Raw genomic sequence first — 22,810 nt, forward strand, 5'->3', positions numbered from 1 at the left:
GGCTGTAGGTGGAGCCCACGCTCCGAGGCGCTCCAGATCGGGGCTTGGCGAGCGCCTCTCCTCCCCCCGGCCTGGTCCGGGGGCTTCCAGCCGCGCTCCGTCCTCGCCCGACACCCCCCCCCCGCGGCTGAGAGTTGCGTGAGAGCCGGAGCCAGCGGCGCTCCCTTCCACCGGGAGACCCTCGTCCGCCCGCCGGCTTCCTCTCGGAGGGTTTTGGGGAGCGCAGGGCACGGCGAGGCCCCTCGGAGCTCTCCTCCCTCCCAGTCGGCAGAAGCAGCCGCCGCCTGTGGCTGGGCCGAGGGGATGGCGGCGGGTGCAGGTGCGAAGGCTGCTCGTGCCCGGCCAGGCGTTGGTGGCGGTGGCGGCGCTGCTGCAGCGGCTGCTCCTCCTGCGAGCAGTGAGTGGAGCGCTGCCGCAGCGGCGGCGACGGGGGGCACGCGCGCACTTGGGCGCAAGGCTGGCGGTGGCGGCGGGGAGCCCGGCGGAGGAAGGAACTTGTCCCTTCCCTCTGGACTCGCGCCCCCCCAGAAGTTGCGCCCGGTGCGGCCGGCACCCCTGGCACCCCCCATGCTACGCCACTGCATTGCCATTTTAAGAGAACAAGGGAGGTGTTCATGGTGAGTTCTGGCACCTCTTTTTCTAGAGAAATAGCACTGTAGTGTGTGTGTTTGTGTGTGTGTGTCATAAAAATATAGATAAAAAACCTTGTTACATTAATTTACTGACCTAACTTCACCCTAAAAACAGATTTACCTAAACTCTGCGTAGTGCAACTTGGATTATTTACTAAAAAAACAAATACCCTAGCCTGGAACTGCATACTGCTTGTTCTCATTGTATATTAATCACTGCTTTTATTTTCTTCCATTTACTGCCCCCCACCCCCCGCATTAAGTTTACCACAGAGAGCAGAGGGTCAAATACCCTTGCTTGAAATGGCTGGTGGAAACCATTTCCCAGAAAGGCAAATTTCAGCAAGTGAGGTTTTCTCCCCTCAGGCCTGCTCTACAAGATGAGAAACGGCACCTATGAATAGGACCCTTGTCCTGCATTGAAGCTGAAAACCTTATCAAACCACACCTGCTCAACTTGTGACCTATACGCAACACACCAGAATTGTGTTGGCGGGCTATGGGGTCTGTCTAGTGCTTGATGACCCTATTGCTGTTGTTTTTCCAGTTTAGGCGGGGAGAGAAAGCAAGCCATTGACTGGGTCTGTAATATTAGGGTATTTAGATCCCTGTTCACCCATTACTTGCCTGAGAAGGCAATGTGGGGTTTTTGGTTTTTTTAGGGGTTTAGCCTGTCACCAAGGTTACATGGCTCCACCCAACCTCTCCCATGTTGAGGCTTAACTTTTTGAGGGTACCTTTTCTATCCACATGGGTTCCCCATGTGATTTAGGACTCTGATCTTTCAAGGGTCCAAATCACACAGGGAATCTGTTAAAATAGCAAAAACAAGTTCTAATAAGTGTTGGAAATGTAAAGAGAAAGAAGGCACGTTTTTCCACATGTAGTGGAATTGTAAAGTAATCAAAAGCTATTGGGAAATGATTTATAATGAAATGAAAAAAAATGTTTAAGATAACTTTTGGGAAAAGACCAGAAGTTTTTCTGTTAGGCATTACAGGCCAAGACTTGGCAAAAGAATGGAAGAAACTCTTTATGTATGCTACAACAGCGGCTAGGATGCTACTAACTAGCCCCCAGATGGAAAGACGACAAGATAACAACAAAATAAGAATGGCAAGAAAAGCTGATGGAATATGCTGAAATGGTGAAACTTACTGGAAAACTAAGAGACAAGGACAATAAGAGACTTTAAAAAGGACTGGGAACCGTTTATGGTGTATCTACAGAAACATTGCAAAGAAGTGGACTCACAAGCAGGGTAAACACTTACAATTAAGAAAATAAACAAAAAAAGTTAAGAGACAATAAAGGAGTAAATAATAAAACGTAAGATGTGACTTGGGAAATAGGGCATAAAATGGTAAGAATATAACAATATTTAATTAAAAGATGACAAAATTTAGGTACAACAAATTAGGCAGGACAAGCAATATTTAAAGAATGAGAAGGGGCAACTGAAGGAACTGAGGGGGATCTATATATGCTATATGTGATAATGATTTTGTTGAAGATAAAATTGTATTTATATATATATCACACAGGGAATCTACACAGAGAGGAAGGTTCCCCACCTCGGAAGTTAACCCTCAACAATGTGAGGTGGGCAGAGGAGCTGCACAGCCTTAGGGGTGGGACTAAACACGAGGCCACACCACAGCCATTTTGTGTCCATGTTGCCCCTTCACACAAGTAACACACGAAGAGGGTTTTTAAGAAGCCAAACTCCTGGTCCTGTTCACACCATGCATTTTAAAGCACTCTACTGTTTCCCCCAAAGGATTCTGCGAGCTGTAGGTGGTTAAAGGTGCCGGGACTTGCTAGAAGGACCCCCCCCCCCCACCATTCCCCTCAGAGTTACAATCCTCAGAATGGTTTCAACAGACAATCTCTTTTCACAGGGAACTCTGGGAATTACAGCACTGCGGGGGCGGGGGGGATTGGGGTCTCCAAACAACTCTCAGCGTGTTTAACAAACTACAGTTCCCAGGATTCCTTGGGGGAAGCAATGGCTGTTTAATTCAGGCATAGGCAAACTCGGCCCTCCAGATGTTTTGGGACTACAACTCCCATCACCCCTAGCTAACAGGACCAGTGGTCAGGGATGATGGGAGTTGTAGTCCCAACACATCTGGAGGGCCAAGTTTGTCTATGCCTGCTTTAATTCATCATTAACTACCATTCTGTATTATTCTGGTTTGAGTGGCATCACCTTGATGTTCCTCTGGTGCCATATGTTGATTGGCCAGTGGGAGCTGTCGCCAGCTTTTGATTGGTGCCGCATATGTATTGGTATTGTAGTGGCAGCACCTAGCTGGGCCATAGGATCACCCTATCAAGCGTGAACTTTGGCTTCCTTTGAATTAGGCAACTCATGTTGTGGAAGTTTACTCCGGAGTAAATCACAATGAATGGGGCTTACTTCCAAGGAAGTATATCTTGTTCTAAATACTTTGCAAGAGGTCCGGCGGTTTCACTAAGAAAAACTAACAACAACAAAATCCAAATAAGCACAGAATAAACAAAAAACCAAGGGAGAAAGGTAAGATTCTTGTGGCTGGTGACCTCTCTCTCTCCCCCCCCCCCTTCTTTCTCTCTCAGTATCAAAGGAAGCGACAAAGGGTTTTTCCACACTCCATAAAGTGTTAATAATACGCGCGATTGTTCCAGATTAACTCTCAGTCCAAGGAACGATAAATAGGTGCGAACCTTGCCTGCCGCCGCCTATACTTTTCAAAGTAGCTTCCTTCTTCTTCTTTTTGGAAGAAAACAAATTATAGAGAAGGGGAGTAATTCAAGCGGGCAGTTTTGGCTTTCAGCAGACAGGGGTGGAGAGAGTGAGTGAGTGACGAAGGAGGAGTGCAAAAAGGAAACCGAAGAGCCGGCCACTAAAAACTTTTTGTGGAAATGATTATATTGTGCCACATTTATTGGCAGCCCAGGCTGCATAATTCAACCACCACCACCCCCAACCCCGGCCCTGATTGCTCTTCCAAAAGCTTAAGATCTCGGATCTCTCGTGCCTTTTGGGCTCGGTTTCGGAAGGAGGCCCAGCCCTTTCGATTTCCACCCGAACCTGCAAGAACCAACATTTCATTTGGAAAGGCGAATCCCAGAGCCTCGCTGCGGGACACCCTTCTCGCAAGTAACGCGGGGGACACGGACGCACGCACGCAACCAACTCCTTCTCTCTCAATCCCCTCCTTAAAGGGAGGCGGGATCTCCGGGCATTTGATCTCTGCGATCCCGCCCCTACTCCGGTATCCTAAAGTGGTTCCCAAGCACTCTCTAGTCCGGCAGGCAAACGGGGGGGAGAGGGAGAGAGGGGTGGGTGGGAGAGCAAAGGAGGCAGCCCACCAAAAGTGCAGCGGCGTCTTTCCCGCCCCCCCCCCCGCACACCAGTCTCTCTTCCCTGCACTATGGTGCACCCGATCCACCGCGCTCGAGTCTTTCCGCTCCTGCCGATCAACAACTCTCCAGAGCGGGCAGTGGTGGCCACAGCAGAAAGCGACTCGGATCGGAGGGATCCCCACGTTTAATAAAAGTGAAGTTGCGGGAGGTGGAGGAGGAGGGAGGGAGGGAGGGAAGAAGGAGAGAGGGAGGGAGGAGGGGAGGCAGCCAAGGAGAGTGGGGGAAAAAGCTCTCTCTGAAGTTTTGGCTCCAACTACCCCCCCCCCCGCTCTCCTCGCTCCCCCCACCCCACCTCCAAGCAGCAAGAAGGCGAAAGAAGGGGACGAAACGGGGGTGTGGAAAGGCTGACCCGCTGCAACGGAGCGGCACAAACCACCATGCAGCTTGTGTTATGGGCAGTGGGATTAAGCACGCTCTTCCTGCAAGACTTCTTGAATGTAGCCGGTGCAGCAGCAAGGAAGGAAAGGTTGCATCTGAGACAAGGTAAGAAACAGCAGCGCCTGAAATATTTCTTTTTTTAAAAAATAAAAATAATTGTCTTTTTCTTTTTAAGTTTGGCATTGCTTTGCTCGTGGCGGGGTGGGGTGAAAGGGGTGTCACGCTTTTCTTTTCAACGCAAATCTGCAAAGCGCAGAAAGCGTTCCTAAGCAATTGGAGCTCCAGACGTATCCAGTCTGCTAGCAGCTCCGCCTACAAATATATGTATGCTGTGCTTAAGATTTCGAAACACTTGCAGCCCCGCAACATTGCTGTCGATAGTTCAGCCTGCTTTGCTTTTCTCTTTCGCTGCCTGTGGCTGGAAAGCAGCCTCCCTAAACATTTTTTTTAATTAAAAAAAACAACACAAAACCTAGAACTCCAGCACTTGTGCCATGTGTACTTCTGCTGCAAACAGCTGGACATTTCGGTTGGCTCTTTTTGTGCTCAGTGTTTAAAGGCAAAAGTTTTGCATTGGGGAGGGCGGGGGGAAGGGAGCTCCTGTTAGCAAACCTGTTAATTCGTTCACCTCCCGAACGTTTCCTTGGGCTGAACTGAACTGCTTGGCTCAGCCTCAGAAGGATGCTGTTTGCAGTGGCCCAGAACTAAGTGCTTTCTTTCCAGAGCCGCATAGGGTTTTAGGAGATGTCAACCTTCCGGTGCACATACATTCATATATACCTGTGTGCATTTTGCGGTGGTTAAGGAATTTTACATCCCGTTTTTGCAATTGCTGCTGAGTGCATGTGCTGTTCGCAGTGCTTAGCGTGGTTACATAAGAGCGGAAAGTTTTCCCCCCCCCTCACAGGCAGCCTCTGCCCTATTGCTCTAAACCGCCAGCCTCCTTTACCTTTGTGAGCGTTTGCAGAATGCACATCAAATATTTCAAGTGAATGAGGCAAGGGAGAAAGATGGGCAGTGTTCAGAAAAAGCACCTTCCACAGTCACTCACTGTGTCTTTCCCACAGATAAGGAAATGGCCCCTCTATGGAGCAGTTGCTGGTTTCCCTTGGTACTGGATTTCTCACAGTCCCATGGGGTGGAAATAATATTGTATAGTGCACAGACGCACACACTCGCATCCGCTCACAGGGGATCTGTTTTGTTCCCTCTCGACAGCTAAACTGCTGGAGACTCTGAGTGAGTACGAGATAGTGACCCCCACCCGGGTGAATGAGTTTGGAGAGCCCTTCCCTCCCAAGGTCCACTTTCGAAGGAAGAAGCGGAGTCTCCATTTGGACGCTGAGGCCTGGGGCCCGGATGCTACCTCCTCCCCCTCCCCATCTTCCAGCGCCGTTCAAGCGCACTATAGGCTCACAGCCTTTGGGCAACACTTCTTTTTCAACCTTACAGCCTATTCGGGATTTATTGCTCCTCTCTTCACTGTCAGCCTCCTGGGAGTACCTGAGGTTAACCAAACAAACTTTTACACCGAGGAGGAGGAAAGTGACATTAAGCACTGTTTCTACAAAGGACATGTCAATACCGAGCCCCAGCACACAGCAGTCATCAGCCTCTGCTCTGGGATGGTAAGTTAAGTGGCCTTCCTTTGCTGGTCTTGGCTGTGGATGGAGTTTTGTTGTCACAAGATGGACAGCCCCTCTTGTTGTTTATAGGGGCAGGGGTGGGGTGGGGTGAGAGGAATTCATTCTCAGCCCTTGATTCTGAACCACAATTGGGGGTGCTTGGGATTATGTTAAACTTTTTTTAAACATCCTTGCCCCTTGGTGCTATTGGAACCTGTCTGCATGTAGGAGGAGTGCTGAAGTTAAAGATAAGACTTTTAAACAAAGCAAAACTCCTGTTTGTTAAAAGTTGTTTGCTGATGGATATCAGAACTGGCTGCTTTCCTTCCTTCAGCATCTCCCCCCCCCCCCCCCGCCTTATTTACAAAGCACTCTTTTTTAAAAAAAAAGCGATACAAAAGTTAAGGAATTGCCATTGTGTTCCGAGGCTAGAGCAGTAGATCAAAAATCAAAGGATTCACTTTTGAGGAGAGCTCGTTTTGATTGATGGGGAAGAGGGAAAAGCAATGTGGGGAGGGAGAAAGGAGGGGGGGGGCAAGGATCTGCCAGGAACAAGCAGTGATCATTAGCAAATTCTGGTTTTTTTTCTCCCAAAGGTCATTAGAGCCAAGTCCTTCTCTCCCTCCTATTCCCATTGACAAACACATGAGCAGTGTCCAGCCAAGGAGACTTAACAGGGGAACTGCAGGGCTCTGACGTGAGGCTGGGATTGCGATGGGAGAGGAAGCTGGGAGGTGGGGTTACCCCAGGCAGCTTTTTGGAGGAAGGGGCAGATGGGTGGGTTTGGTGGGAGGAGGATTCGCAGTCAGAAGAACCCCAAACAAGGGTGGTGCTCTGAGCCCAGAGCCATTTAAGGTGGAAGGAGACAAATAGAAGCAGCGTGTGTTTTCCCCTTTTCTTCCCCCCTCGCTCCCCCTAGGGACGAAAGTTTACTGCTCTACAGCTCTGCAACTTGGAAGTTTCTTGAAAAGTGTCCTTAAAGCCGGCAGGGCTCCTCTCTAGTTTAACAGGTTTTAAGTTGAAAAGCATGGCATGGTGTCAGACAGTGTGCGCAGTTCTTGCTAAGGAAGCCTGCCCAAGGATGGGGGTATATAGTCAGGATAGATACTGCTACTTTGATCCAGGAGGTGGGTTTGCGGGAAGAGTGGTACGGTTCCCAGCTTTCAGAGCACCAAAAGAGCAATTTGATTAAGCGGTCATTTCCCCACTTGGAAGAAGTCCTGTTTTAAGAAGTTGTAAGAAAGCTTTGGCTCCTGCTGTCAAAACCTGACGCAAATCAGCTTTCTGTCCCAGTTGCAAGGGGAAGAAAAAAGACGAGAGGTTTTGCTTTTCTCCCCCCTCCCCAACCCCCCCTCTGTTCCAGAGAGAGAGAGAGAGGTGCAAGCAGCTAAGTTTTCGCCATACTTACCAGGCAGAACTGTCCTGGTGTTGGGGTTGCCTGGGGCAGTGCCCCACAGGTGTACATCAGAGGTGGGAAAGGGATGCAGTGACAGGTAGCCCGTTTTCTCCCCCCGCAAAACCATGCTCCTTTCCTCCAAGATTCTGCTTGCGCAGTTGTAGTAAACCTCTGTGCCATTGTTGTTGTTGTGATGTTCTGATGCTTAGGGGGCGGAGGCAGTGGAGGGGAGGGAGGGCCCAGGGTTCTGCGGAAAGAGCCACCAGGGGGTGGGAGTGTGTTCTGCCAGCCCTCTAGATAAGCATGGCTTACCAGAAGAGGAGGGGAAATAACACTCATTTTCCTAACTGAGCTCAGGCACTGCGCCTTCCTACTGGGATCGACCTTAAGGGAGTCCAGGAACTTCCCAGCCTCTTCAGCCTGCTGGGAACTTAAGGTGGAAAGGCAAGGAAGACATCAAGAGAGATCTTCCCTCCACAAGCCCCTGTGGGGAATGGTGGGAATGGGACCGAGCAGGGCCCTGTTTGTAATTTGATTGGATCCGTAAGAGGGGCCACCTCTGCAGCAGCGAGTGTCTTTAAGTGTTCCTGAGATGTGATCTCTTGTGCCACCTCCAATCTTGATCGTGTTTGAGAGATCCAGGATGATAAGACGTCCGACAAAGCTGCAGGTTGAAAGGTTTGGGACTGATGAAGCAAAGTGCTTCTTCACTCAGTGCATATGGAACTCCCTCCAGAAGGAGGCAGTGATGATGACCACCAACCTGGATGGCTTTAAAAGAGGTTTCTTTTAGATGAATTCATGGAGAAGAGGGCTCTGCTGAGCCTCCACGGATGGGGGCAGTAGTTCCACTTGCTGGAAACCGCAGGAGGGGAGAGTGCTCTTGTGTTCGAATCCTGGCTTCCCACAGGCATCCAGTTGGCCACTGTGAGAACAGGATGCTTGGACTGGATGATCCAACAGGCTCTTCTTGGCTCTTTTTTAGCTTCTTATAGAAATCCAGCCTGAGAAAAGAGAAGTTTCTCTCTCAGTTCACTGATCCATGCCCAGTGCTGCCGGTTAGTCCAGAAAAAGTGGTAGTCCCCACCTCCGTCCAAGAATACATAAATACCTCAAGGTGCAGCTTGTGGCCGGGGAGAACTCTGTGAAAAAGCAGAACATCTGAGAAATTCCCCCCTGCTGGCTTGCTCATTTGATTGCACCCCAGTGGTAGAGTTAGTGTGTGGTTTGCACAGTTTTTTAAACAGTTCAAGGAGTCAAAGAGCAGGACAAAGTCATTTGCTTACTACTTCATTGTGGTACCTAAGATTCTTTCTGGCCATTGAGTTTATATTCAAGGAGCTGCAAGTGGATGTTGTTCCTCTGCGGCCGGGGTGGGGAACTGGTGTGGTCTCCAGATGCTGGTGGACTCCAACTCCCATCAACCCCAGCTAGCATGACCAGTTGTTGGGGATGATGGGAGTTGCAGTTCAGCAATGTCCAGAGGCATGCAGTTTCATCATCCCTGCTCTGCAGGCCTTCAAACATGTCACGTAGTATTCACCTTATGGAATCTTGGGAAAGAGCCGACGATGCAAAGCAAATACTGTACATGCCATGTGTACCAAAGCCACCCAAATGTCATGCAAATGCAGCCTTTGCGCAAATTCCCATTCTTAGCAGGAGTTTAGAAACAGAGTGGCCAGATGTTTGCATATGTTTTGGAAGCCACCCAGAGTGGCAGGGGCAACCCAGCCAGATGGGTGGGTTATAAATAATAAAATGATGACGACGATGATGATGAGGCAAGCCTTGCCTGTTGGAATCCCTTCTTCTGCAAACCTCTGAAAGGTAAGGAGTCCTGTTCTCTTTTGCCCCCTTCTGCCCTGTTTCAGAGTCTTTGAATGAATCTTCTCCCACCTCGGCACAGCTCTGTCGGAAGCTTCATGGTATTATTTTCATTCCTTCTCAGCTCGGCACGTTCAGGTCTCATGATGGAGAGTATTTTGTAGAGCCACTGATACCGCCTGACCAGCAGGAGTATGCAGAAGAGCACAAAAAGCCACACGTGGTCTACAGACACAGCATACCTCCGACAGCCGTGCCAAGGGACAAGCAGACTTGCGACACTTCAGGTAATCCCATATTTTGCTTTCCCCTGACCTTTAGCATTGAGTTTGCAGGAGGTAAGAATAATTTTGAAACCATCCAAGATAGCCCACGAGGATTGGAATCCTAAATCGGGGATGAAGAACTGATGGATGTGGGCTGCTTACTTTCTAAGAATATCTCCCTGGAATGGATAACCTAGTCCCGTTGCTCATTTGAGTTTGCTTTGGGCTCTAGCTTTATTGATTCCCCCAAGGCAAAGCTCAGCTCCTTTCAGGTCTGCCTTTCATCTCTTGTGCTTGAATTTTCCCTTTTTTGTTTCGCACTGCTTGTGGAGCTGTGCCCCTTTTCTCCTTCAAACTACAAGGGCACAATATTGCATGAAACTCAGTCCATAATGCCCTGAGGCAGGAGGGAAGGGGAGAGCTCCTTCGGCCTTCTCTCTCATAGTGTTTGTGCACAAATACATTTACTTATAATGCAAGTAAGGGATGCGGGTGGCGCTGTGGTCTAAACCACTGAGCCTCATGGGCTTGCCGACAGAAGGTTGGCGGTTCAAATCCGCACAACAGGGTGAGCTCCCCTTGCTCTGTCCAGGCTCCTGCCTACCTAGCAGTTTGAAAGCACATCGGTGCAAGTAGATAAATAGGTACCGCTCCGGCAGGAAGGTAAACGGTGTTTCCATGTGCTCTGGTTTCTGTCACGGTGTTCTGTTGTGCCAGAAGCGGTTTCGTCACGCTGGCCACATGAACCGGAAAGCTGTCTGTGGACAAACGCCGGCTCCCTCTGCCTGAAAGCAAAATGAGCGCCACAACCCCATAGTTGCCTTTAACTGGACTTAACCGTCCAGGGGTCCTTTACCTTTATGTTACATTTACTTATAAGAATAAATACATAAATAAATTTATTTATGACCCTTGGTGTCCCTTCCAAGTTTCCAACTCTATGATACATGCTTAAAACTGAAGATACAGTTAATGCAATGCAGGCTGGTGTTGCTACTTTCATTAACATAAGAACGTAAGGAGAGCCCTGATCGCCTTACTTTCTTTTGCCTTTTGTTCTTACATCTGTGCTGGCTCTTCCAAGATTTAGCTTCACTGGATGACACTGAGTTCTAGTATTAGAGAAAGGTCCACTTTCTTCACACCATGCACAATCTTATACACTGATTTGGAAGACAAGAGCTGGGAGTAAGATTACCACTTAACGATACAGGCCTATAGAACCTTGCAAAACATTTCAGATGAGACCTCTTGGTCTCAGGCTGATGTTGACCACTAAAACGACACTCCAGGAGAAAGGCCCTGCTCCACTCCCATCTCACACGCTTCCCCAGCATCCGGCGTAAATATCCGTAGCGGGTTTGCATAGGGGGAACCATCCATCGCTGTGCCAGGAGACAACTACAATGTTCCCGCCAGTTGCCTCATTGCAATACATCCGCGCATTTATGAGAGAGGCATAAAGAGCCATATTTGCCTAAAACACATGTATGGACTTGTGTGTGTGTGTCCACATATATTTGGGGAGCAGGGATGCCATTGACTTACGTTGCGCTTTGCTGTTATTACAGAATCCTTGAACCCCTTCAATACAGGAATATGCAACTGTCTCATACAAGGGTTGAACCATGGCATGATCAGCACAAACACTCTCTGTCTATAACTAGATTCCCCCTGCCCCAACTTCAACACAACATGTCTTTTTCTCTCTGCGTGTCTGTTTGCATCCAGTACAGTGGTACCTCGGGTTACATACGCTTCAGGTTACATACGCTTCAGGTTACAGACTCTGCTAACCCAGAAATAGTACCTCAGGTTAAGAACTTTGCTTCAGGATGAGAACAGAAATCGTGCTCCGGCGGCGCGGTGGCAGCAGGAGGCCCCATTAGCTAAAGTAGTGCTTCAGGTTAAGAATAGTTTCAGGTTAAGAACGGACCTCCAGAACGAATTAAGTACTTAACCCGAGATACCACTGAAATTTACTTTTTACTGTCCCTGTATTCCAACTGCCTGGGCGCATTCCGGCCTAGTTCAACGGCAGCCACACATTCTAGTGTAGCTGTTGTTTGTTTTCTCGGGTTGTGTGCCGTCCATGCCACGCAGGAGAGAGGCAACCCGGAACAGGAGAGATTTGGGAGCTGTGAGGTGTTTGGAGACACAAACTACAGTTGCTGGGATTATTTGGCGAGGAAGCCATGACTCTCAATGCGGAATAAGCGCTTTAAATGTGGGCTTCTGCAGAATGAATATTGAACCTGAAACCCCCAGTGCTGGTCCTCACACTGAGTAGGATTGTGTCAGAATTTTGCCTGTGAAATAACTTAAGTCTCTCTTGTTCCAGGTCCCCTCTCTTCTGCTCCAGGTGCCATCTTTGATTGCTATTCGTAACATGATTCCAGCTTGTCAAATACCATGCTGGGGGTGGTCAGGCAAACCTCTCACATATTTAAATGCCACATGGAGGGGGTGGCTGTTCCCTGAGACTGCTCACCACACCTGCCTGTAGCAGCATGTTTGGCGAGCGGGTAAAGAGGTCCCCTGCGCGTGTACTAGCTATGCACATAAAACAACCTTTTGCAATGGTCTTTCTGGGTCCTACAGAAGAAGCCCTGTTTGCATACATCAGTACATGTCTCAGGTCCTTTGTACTCACTGAGCATGGAAGTGAATAGCATGACTGGCAGATGAATCAGTGGCCAGGGAGGGGGCTATCCCTTGACCTCAAACATGTTTAAGATGCGCAAAGGGGTTTGTTTATATGCAACCATACTACCGTATTGGCCCAAATATAAGCCACACTTCCCCCCAAAAATTCTGACAGTGAAAAGTTAAAGTGCGACTTATATTCGCGGCCTTATGATATCACTGCTGAAACAGCCTAGGATGCCACCACAAGGGCTGTTGGGGGTGCGGGACAATGGTGCCTGCCTCGTCCGCCGCTCCCAAGCCTCCCCTGAGCCGTCAGAGCGAAGGGGGGGAGGCCGCTGGCAAAGTGGGCAGGAGCATGGGGCAATGGCGCACAGCCTGCCCGCTGCTCCCAAGCCTTGTAACTGCTGCTGGAGCCCTAGCAAACGGGGTGGCAGATTGCTGGTGGCCGGCCACCAGTGCCGCCGGTTCCCGCTGTGGGCCTCTGCTGTTGGGTGGGGTGCCCGCCCAGTGCCAGGAGCGGTGAGATGGCGAGTGCCGGCGGGGGCTGCCATGCTGCCACTGCCATGCGACCCCCCTCTGCCTGTCCCGCCGCTGTTAACGTAGCAGGGGACGCCTACCTGGTGCTGTGTGAGGCGAGCTGTGCCCTCCACAGAATGTCTCTTCTTGCCCAGTCGGCTCCCACTGCTGCTGTTAGGGCCCACCCAGCATGGAGGGGGCAGCTGGCTGCGGGTGCCCGGCTGGGCCACCTCCCCCAGCTGCACTGTGTAAGGCTGGCACTTTGGAGGAGTGTGGGGGCCTCTTCCGCAGGCCCCCTTCATTTCCCAGTGAGCCATGTTGGCCCTATAGTGCCACAATTTTTTGCTTGGACCATGTGGTCGCCGCCATGTGGTCATCTTATATTCAAGTATTGTCTTTTTCTCTCCCCCGCCCCCCGAATTTTAAAGGTTTGGTTTATCTTTGGTTGCGGCTTATATTTTGGCCAATACAGTATGTGAGAATATCACTAAGGCATAATGAAGCTGATCGTTTGCCTTCACTATGAATTTTCGTGTTGCGGGGGGGGGGGGGGGCTGGAGACGTTTCCACCTTTTTTCTAATGCAGCTTGGTCACTTCTTTCTTACTTCCCATATTGTGCTGTATTTGCATCCCCAGTCATTGAATTCAGCACCAGTCCTTTTAAAAATCAAACCTAGCTCAATACATAGTTCAAGTTCAAGCTGATTGACAATTCTGAAAATGATTTAATTATTATCGATTTTATATGGTTGTACCCAGGAGATATACTCCAGGAGATATGTACCTCTGGAAGCTGTGGGCATTTATAGATAATTTCAAATGAAGATAGACTTTTTAAAAAATAACTTTTGGTTTTTAATCCGTTGTTACCCATTCCAATACTCAAGTGGAATATTCTGGCATACAATTCCCCCCTTAGCAATTACTAGGGGGGGATGGGGGTTGGAGAGAACAGTTTGCCAATACACAGTAAATAATGAAATAATGCAAAATTTGAAAACAAATCTATACTTGCACACGTCTTTGTAATCGCATAAACAGAGAAAATAAAGTACACGATGTTCCTATACTACAGGAAAAGGGTTAACAGCTGCCTCCACCGCTCTTGCAATTCTTATGAAACACTATCTTAATAATAAACATTGCTTTGATTCCTAAACCACTCTCAATACCTCTTTTCCAATATTTTTATATAGAACTTTACAAACCTGTAGCGGGATCTATTTATGCCAACATCGTAAAGAGACTTCTCTCCCCCCCCCCCATTACCATAGTTGCTTTCCACAGTTTCTCTTGTGATATTTTATGTATTAATATCCTGTGCCAGATATCTGTGTACTATTCCCCTTAGAGATGACGTTCATTGTTTTGATGTGCTTTTAAACGGTATTTGGCTCTCAAGGTCCAGGCATCTGCCACAGCACTCATCCCGAGCTAATTCTCTTTGTGTTATGAGCAGGTAGTCTTTTGCCCAGGCCATCACCTTAATCATAGCTGCTTTGTTGTGGTTTTTCTTTATCGTTAATCTTTCATGTTGTGTTGATTTGAAGCAGGAATTCATTTGATTCCAGTTTACTTAGCCGTGTTGACTGGAACTAGTGGTGCAAAAATTAGTATTAGGGGTAAAGCGAGTGGGTGAGGCAAAACCCCTTGCCAGGAGTTGCGCTAACATGTGAGAAGGCTGTGGGGAGTAAGCTTGCCAGCTCTGCTGTCCACCACTCGTTCCGATGGCCTGCCATGAGTTGGAAGCCGAAATCCTGGAGCAGGGATCTGCATAACGAAAGCCCTGCAGGATCAGACCACAGGCCCATCTAGTCTAGCTTCCTGTTCTCACAGCAGCCAAAGGAAGCTGACATGCTGGAGATGAGGGCAACAACATTCTCCCCACTTGGGATTCCACTGCCCTCAACAGCAGAGGAGGCTCCTCATGTTAGCATCCTGATTTTCCAATGTGGGGACCTTCTACAAGTACATGGGGCTCCCCACTTCAGTCAACGCTCCTTCAGTTCATGGGGGAGGTAGGTGGAATAGTAGTGGGGGTGGTAGTAGTGGGGGTGGAGTTAACACTCACCCCTCCCATGGAGCACCCACCCCATGTTACCGTATTTTTGCTCTATAAGACTCACTTTTCCCCTCCTAAAAAGTAAGGGGAAATGTGTGTGCGTCTTATGGAGCGAATGCAGGCTGTGCAGCTATCCCAGAAGCCAGAACAGCAAGAGGGTTCACTGCACAGCAATTCCCTTCGCTGTTCTGGCTTCTGGGATTCAAAATATTTTTTTCTTGTTTTCCTCTTCCAAAAACTAGGTGCGTCTTGTGGTCTGGTGCGTCTTATAGAGCGAAAAATATGGTAATTTAATACAGTGGTACCTTGGGTTACATACGCTTCAGGTTACACACACTTCAGGTTACAGACTCTGCTAACCCAGAAATATTACCTCGGGTTAAGAACTTTACTTCAGGATGAGAACAGAAATCGTGCTCCGGCGGCAGTGGGAGGCCCCATTATCTAAAGTGGTGCTTCAGGTTAAGAACAGTTTCAGGTTAAGAACGGACCTCCAGAACGACTTAAGTTCTTAACCTGAGGTACCAGTGTACAGGAAAATTATGGCTGAAGAGAACTAGAGAAAGCATGAGAGGTGTCTTAATGGCAATCAGTAGGGCTGGGCGATATGTCAATACAGTCATACCTGGGGTAGAAGTAGCTTTGGGATAAGTATTTTCAGGTTGCGCGTTGCGGCGACCCGGAAGTAACGGAGCGCGTTACTTCTGGGTTTCGCCGCATGCGCAGACGGTCAAAATTACGTCGCGCATGTGCAGAAGCGGCAAATTGCAACACGGGGGCGCAGGTTGTGTTCGCTTCTGGATGCGAACAGGGCTCCGGAACGGATCCCGTTCGCATCCAGAGGTACCACTGTAAATCGTCCAAAACCGGTCCATATTGTGATACCAGTTTCGTAATTTGGCAATATATCATGAATCGTGGTATGTGTGCTATGCAAAAATCACAATGTGGGGAAAACTGTGAAGCCAGCCAGTGCTTCTCTTGATTCCTGCAGCCCCTTTTATCTCTGCCAGCTCAGCTCTCCCCTGACAGGAAAAATCACGATGTGGGGAAAAACATCAAGCCAGCCATTGACTCTGCATAGCGCCATGCTTATTTCAGACATTGTGATATATCAATGTATTACAGTGTTGGAAACCAGATATCGCCCAGCCAGGGCTGGATTTAGGTTTGATGAGACTCTAAGCTACTGAAGGTAATGGGGCCCTTTATATGTCCAGCTGTCCTTTGTCAACAACAAATTGTCGCTAGTTTTTGTGTTGAATATATGCTATATGGACCATGCAAGCAGTCCATGCAGAATGTAGGCACCCTATATATAGAAATGAGCAAACCAGTGATATTTTAGGGAGCAGGCTAGCAGGCAGGGCCCATTACTTACATCATAAGTAAGTATACCTGAAGGAGCGTCTCCACCCCCATCGTTCAGCCCTGATACTGAGATCCAGCGCCGACGGCCTTCTGGCGGTTCCCTCATTGCGAGAAGTGAGTTACAAGGAACCAGACAGAGGGCCTTCTCAGTAGTGCCGACCCTGTGGAACACTCTCCCTTCAGATGTGAAGGAAATAAGCAGCTATCCTATCATTAAAAGACATCTGAAGGCAGCTCTGTTTAGGGAAGTTTTTAATATTTAATACGGTACTGTTTTTAACACTTGATTGGGAGCTGCCCAGAGTGGCTGGGGAGACTCAGCCAGATGGGTGGGGTATAAATAAATTATTATCATTATCATTGCCTACACAACACAAAACACTTGCTGTATGTGGGTTTTATTTTATTTGTTTTTTATCTTATATTTTGGAAATGTACATACAGGTGTCCCCCCCCCTTAAAAATTTTATTGGGGCCCCAATTAGCAACACTCACCTAGAGGTGTAAGAAGGGCTGACCTCTCAAGAGAACGGTACCTCTGACAAGGCTTTTTATTGTTTGTTCTTCCAAAGGTTGCTGCTGGACTATGCCCCTCTGGTTTCTCTCTTCCAGCTGTCTCTGCTCCCTTCTTGGAGATCAGATGCTGGAGACTCAGAACAGTTGGAAAGAACCATGGGATCTGGCACATTTGATCAGCAACCCTTGGGAGAGTGGATCAGCAGAGCATGGATTCCACTGAATCAAAGGTAGTTGGAGGGACCCTGGAAAAACAACAACTTGTTTGGGCATCCTCCTGTTAATCTCCCTCCATTCATTCACTGATCCAGTAGTCCACACATCTGGGGAGGATAATGAGGGCCATCTTCTAACTAGCCTCACATTGCTTGGCTTTCTTTAGTAACTCAACCAAGGAAGACTCCACCATTTTGTTTGTTACTTGATTGAAGATTCAGTAGGACAAGGTTCAGATCCATAGCTCAGTGGTAGTGCATCTGTTTTGCATGCAGAAGGTCCCAGATCTCCAGAGAGAATGCCTGAATCCATGGAGTGTAGGCAGTGCTGAGCTAGGACAGTGGTCTGACTTGGTACAAGGCAGCTTCCTATGTTCTTACGTTCCCTCTTCTCCAGAAGATGCCTGCATTGCCATTCATCATTTCCTATGATCATCACAGTGTATCTTCTTGTGCTGGTGTCAACCGCCTTGAAGATGTATGGGAGGCAGTGTGCTCCTTTGCTCATACTCCCCTGCTCTGACCTTTCTATTTGGAGAGAGTGGCTTGCCATCAAAAGAGGAGTGGGGGGCTGGCGGGGGCTATTGTCAGCTTCATCATTGCAACTTGGCTCGCCCCGGTCCTTTTGTGCGGGCCGACTCCATCAGTCACAGTTGCCAGCCAACCAGAGAGAAAAGAAATAATCTCGTGGAGTCTTTGAAGCTCAGCTGTATTCCAGTGGGATGCTTGGGTTAGCTTTTACAGCATTACTGGAGCAAACAGTTGCATAAACGCCACAACTTTTGCAGCAAAGGGGTGAAGTGGCTCAAGGATAAAAACGGCAAAACTTGCGGAGAGATCTGCAAGCTGCATTCTTAATAGCTAAGCTCTGTGAGACAGGGAAGAGCTTAGTGTAGCTTAACTGGAAATGAGGGTTTCTGAGTACCAGTATCCAGTAAATATTTCTTAAACACGATGATTATTTAGATGGCGTATAAGAACCGGGACCTCGCAAGGGAAATTAGTCTTTGTTTGGAACACCACCTACACTCAATAAGTTATTTCTCTTTGCCTCTTCTTCCAAGGTGCTACGAAACACCACGTCCTGGTGAATTTCCCATGACTCACACAAAATCACTGATCACATTCCCAATCCTCCCCTCTGAAACTCCCCCCTTCCTTCCTCTCCTCTCATGCATGGCTTAACAGGCCATTTCCTGATTCCTTCCAACACGTGTCTCAGTGGAACACTTCATCCATCCCTCCTCCCCAATGTTGTCAGAGTCCCAGGTATGCCACACAGCAAGCCTGGGAGGGGGCTGGGCAATTGGGACATAGAGGGAATGAGCAGGAGACGTCGCAGAACTTCTGATCTCCTGCTGCGTTGGGAGATCTAAAGGCACGTATATGTTCTCTGTCTTTCAGCCCAGCAACCCTGATTTGGGAGAAAGCTTATACACAAGTTGTTGTTGTTGTTGTTTAGTCGTTTAGTCGTGTCCGACTCTTCGTGACCCCATGGACCAGAGAACGCCAGGCACCTCTGTCCTCCACTGCCTCCCGCAGTTTGCTCAAACTCATGCTGGTAACCTCGAAAACACTATCCAACCATCTCGTCCTCTGCCGTCCCCTTCTCCTTGTGCCCTCCATCTTTCCCAACATCAGGGTCTTCTCCAGGGAGTCTTCTCTTCTCATGAGGTGGCCAAAGTACTGGAGCCTCAGCTTCACAATCTGTCCTTCCAGTGAGCACTCAGGGTTGATTTCCTTCAGTATGGAGAGGTTTGATCTTCTTGCAGTCCATGGGACTCTCAAGAGTCTCCTCCAGCACCATAATTCAAAAGCATCAATTCTTCGGCGATCAGCCTTCTTTATGGTCCAGCTCTCACTTCCATACATCACTACTGGGAAAACCATAGCTTTAACTATACGAACCTTTGTTGGCAAGGTGATGTCTCTACTTCTCAAGATGCTGTCTAGGCCTGTCATTGCCCTTCTCCCAAGAAGCAGGCGTCTTTTAATTTCGTGGCTGCTGTCACCATCTGCAGTGATCATTGAGCCCAAGAAAGTAAAATCTCTCACTACCTCCATTTCTTCCCCTTCTATTTGCCAGGAGGTGATGGGACCCTTGGCCATGATCTTCGTTTTTTTGATGTTGAGCTTCAGGCCATATTTTGCGCTCTCCTCTTTCACCCTCATTAAAAGGTTCTTTAATTCCTCCTCACTTTCTGCCATCAAGGTTGTGTCATCTGCATATCTGAGGTTGTTGATATTTCTTCCGGCAATCTTAATTCCGGCTAGGGATTCATCCAGCCCAGCCTTTCGCATGATGAATTCTGCATATAAGTTAAATAAGCAGGGAGACAAAATACAGCCTTGTCGTACTCCTTTCCCAATTTTGAACCAATCAGTTGTTCCATATCCAGTTCTAACTGTAGCTTCTTGTCCCACATAGAGATTTCTCAGGAGACATATGAGGTGATCTGGCACTCCCATTTCTTTAAGAACTTGCCATAGTTTGCCGTGGTCGACACAGTCAAAAGCTTTTGCATAGTCAATGAAGCAGAAGTAGATGTCTTTCTGGAACTCTCTAGCTTTCTCCATAATCCAGCGCATGTTTGCAATTTGGTCTCTGGTTCCTCTGCCTCTTCTAAATCCAGCTTGCACTTCTGGGAGTTCTCGGTCCACATACTGCTTGAGCCTTCCTTGTAGAATTTTAAGCATAACCTTGCTAGCATGTGAAATGAGTGCAATTGTGCGGTAGTTGGAGCATTCTTTGGCACTGCCCTTCTTTGGGATTGGGATGTAGACTGATCTTCTCCAATCCTCTGGCCACTGCTGAGTTTTCCAAACTTGCTGGCATATTGAGTGTAGCACCTTAACAGCATCATCTTTTAAAATTTTAAATAGTTCAGCTGGAATGCCATCACTTCCACTGGCCTTGTTATTTGCAGTGCTTTCTAAGGCCCATTTGACTTCACTTTCCAGGATGTCTGGCTCAAGGTCAGCAACCACACTACCTGGGGTATACGAGACATCCATTTCTTTCTGGTATAATTCCTCTGTGTATTCTTGCCACCTCTTCTTGATGTCTTCTGCTTCTGTTAGGTCCTTTCCACTTTTGTCCTTTATTGTGGAAATCTTTGTACGAAATGTTCCTTTCATATCTCCAATTTTCTTGAACAGATCTCTGGTTCTTCCCATTCTATTGCTTTCCTCTATTTCTTTGCATTGCTCGTTTAAGAAGGTCTTCTTGTCTCTCCTTGCTATTCTTTGGAAATCTGCATTCAATTTCCTGTATCTTTCACCATCTCCCTCGCATTTTGCTTGCCTTCTCTCCCCCGCTATTTGTAAGGCCTCATTGGACAGCCACTTTGCTTTCTTGCATTTCCTTTTCATTGGGATGGTTTTCGTTGCTGCCTCCTGTATAATGTTACGAGCCTCCATCCATAGTTCTTCAGGCATTCTGTCCACCAAATCTAAATCCTTAAACCTGTTCCTCACTTCCACTGTGTATTCATAAGGGATTTGACTTAGATTGTATCTTACCGGCCCAGTGGTTTTTCCTACTTTCTTCAGTTTAAGCTTGAATTTTGCTATAAGAAGCTGATGATCTGAGCCACAGTCAGCTCCAGGTCTTGTTTTTGCTGACTGTATAGAGCTTCTCCATCTTTGGCTGCAGAGAATATAATCAATCTGATTTCGATGCTGCCCATCTGGTGATGTCCATGTGTAGAGTCGTCTCTTGTGTTGCTGGAAAAGCGTGTTTGTGATGACCAGCTTGTTCTCTTGACAGAACTCTATTAGCCTTTGCCCTGCTTCGTTTTGATCTCCAAGGCCAAACTTGCCAGTTGTTCCTTTTATCTCTTGACTCCCTACTTTAGCATTCCAATCCCCTATAATGAGAAGAACATCCTTATTTGGTGTCACTTCTATAAGGTCTTGTAAGTCTTCATAGAATTGGTCAATTTCAGTTTCTTCAGCACAAGTAGTTGGTGCATAAACTTGGATTACTGTGATGTTAAAAGGTCTGCCTTGGATTCGTATCGAGATCATTCTATCATTTTTGAGATTGCATCCCAGTACAGCTTTCACCACTCTTTTGTTGACTATGAGGGCCACTCCATTTCTTTTATGGGTTTCTTGCCCACAGTAGTAGATATGATGGTCATCCGAACTGAATTCACCCATTCCCGTCCATTTTAGTTCACTGATGCCCAGGATGTCAATATTTATTCTTGCCATCTCATTTTTGACCACCTCCAACTTACCCAGGTTCATGGTTCTTACATTCCAGGTTCCTATGCAATATTTTTCTTTACAGCATTGGACTTTCCTTTCGCTTCCAGGCATATCCGCAACTGAGCGTCCTTTCGGCTTTGGCCCAGCCGCTTCATCAGCTCTGGATCTACTTGTACTTGCCCTCCGCTCTTCCCCAGTAGCATGTTGGACGCCTTCCGACCTGAGGGGCTCATCTTCCAGCGTCATATCTTTTATATGCCTGTTGTCTTTGTCCATGGAGTTTTCTTGGCAGGGATACTGGAGTGGCTTGCCGGTTCCTCCTCCAGGTGGATCACGTTTGGTCAAAACTCTCCACTATGACCTGTTCATCTTGGGTGCCCTGCTCGGCATAGTTCATAGCTTCTCTGAGTTCTTCAAGCCCCTTCGCCACGGCAAGGCAGTGATCCATGAAGGGGTTATACACAAGAGAGCTGGCCAAACATTGAAATGAATGGTTAAAATCACTTGTGTGAGATCTCCATCTGTGTATCACAGTGATTGTGGAGCTTGAGATTGGGCTAAGGGGCCAAGGTCCAGAGAAACCAATAGTGTACATGCCAGATATAGGGAGCTTTTCTTTACCAGAGTCAGGGCGTTGGCTCAGTACTGTCTACAACACTGACTGGCCAACCAGCTCCCTGTTGTTTCATAGGGACTTAGTCTTAGACTAAATTGGACAGATTGGCCTTTCAAGCTTAGCAGTAGCTCTCCAGAGTTTTAGACAGGAGTGCTTCCCAGCCTGGGGAGACCTGGTATTCAACCGAGGACGCCCTAACATTGAGCTACAGCCTCATCCTGAAAGGTGTGCTTTCCTAGCTTGTCCTCAGAATGCCAGAGATTGAATCTGAGGCCTTGTGGATGCTCTGCCACTGAACCACAACTCTTGCCAGATTTAAAAAAATTGTGTGGTGTTCAGCTTCAGCAGGTCTTGCTGAAATGTTAAGCAGTTTTCCCTCCCCCAGTTCCATGCACCTTCAACCTTGACCGAAAAGGATAGGCTATTTAAACGGGATTGTGATGCAGAAGGGTCAAGACAGCAGCACCAGTGTGCAGGGTTTTGTGTCGCTTAGCGCTCCTCTAATCAGAGGCAACTTCGAGTGCTTTCTCTGCTGGTGTGTGCCAGCATCCCTGTTGAGTTGGCCTTTCAGATCCCAGCTTCAAATAACATTTGATCTAAACATTTCCAGTTATTGTGGGGAGGGGATGTGGGCAGGGAAGCGAAGGAAGAAGGAGGGACTGGGAACTTAAAAATAATCTTTAATAAAGAAAGGAAGCACTGCAGAACTCGGGAGCCTCGTCTTTCCTGTGAGCCACGGAGGAGGGTGGGCTTGAGAACGAGACGGAGGAAAAAAAGAGATTGGCTCAATAGTTCGGATGCTCGCTTGACTTGTGGGAGAGGAGGAGGAGGTGGAGAATAGTTTTAAGGGCAGGAGGTGTGACCCTTCAGAGCGGAAAAGGTCATAAAATGCTACCGAGTCATGCTGTTGTAAAATGCCGGATGCTCATTTCATAACACTCTCATCGTTCCTGGTTAAGAGTTCTGCACGTATTTTCTTACAATGTGTCTCAAGTATTCCATGCTGGGAAAGCGACATCACTCATCTGTTCTGCATACAGAGGGACCCTGGCACTTCCAGGTAGGGCTGTGGAGGAACCCTGCCTCATATCTTGGGGAGCCACTGCCAGTCAGC

At 48.0% G+C, this 22,810-nt stretch overlaps 1 protein-coding gene and 1 long non-coding RNA gene across 5 annotated transcripts in view; one reads left to right on the plus strand and one right to left on the minus strand.

Annotated features, from left to right (window-relative positions):
* Positions 1-7,682, minus strand: part of LOC310838127 — a 61,833-nt gene extending 54,151 nt beyond the window's left edge. For 2 of the 3 annotated variants that reach the window (XR_014560705.1, XR_014560706.1), the window contains exon 1: positions 7,455-7,676. This is a non-coding gene — a long non-coding RNA (uncharacterized lncRNA). Of the gene's footprint in view, positions 1-7,454 lie in introns of all 3 variants that reach the window. The other variant, XR_014560704.1, reaches the window with a different exon arrangement.
* Positions 2,937-22,810, plus strand: part of ADAMTS9 (ADAM metallopeptidase with thrombospondin type 1 motif 9) — a 142,081-nt gene continuing 122,207 nt past the window's right edge. For both annotated transcript variants that reach the window (XM_083722252.1, XM_083722253.1), the window contains exons 1-3: positions 2,937-4,526; positions 5,640-6,049; positions 9,394-9,556. In XM_083722252.1, the coding sequence (XP_083578378.1) occupies positions 4,421-4,526; positions 5,640-6,049; positions 9,394-9,556 (679 nt within the window). In that variant the 5' untranslated portion in view covers positions 2,937-4,420. The remainder of the gene's footprint in view (positions 4,527-5,639; positions 6,050-9,393; positions 9,557-22,810) is intronic.

Source organism: Podarcis gaigeae, assembly GCF_964106915.1.
Source record: "Podarcis gaigeae genome assembly, chromosome: 2".
Lineage (NCBI taxonomy): Eukaryota > Metazoa > Chordata > Lepidosauria > Squamata > Lacertidae > Podarcis > Podarcis gaigeae.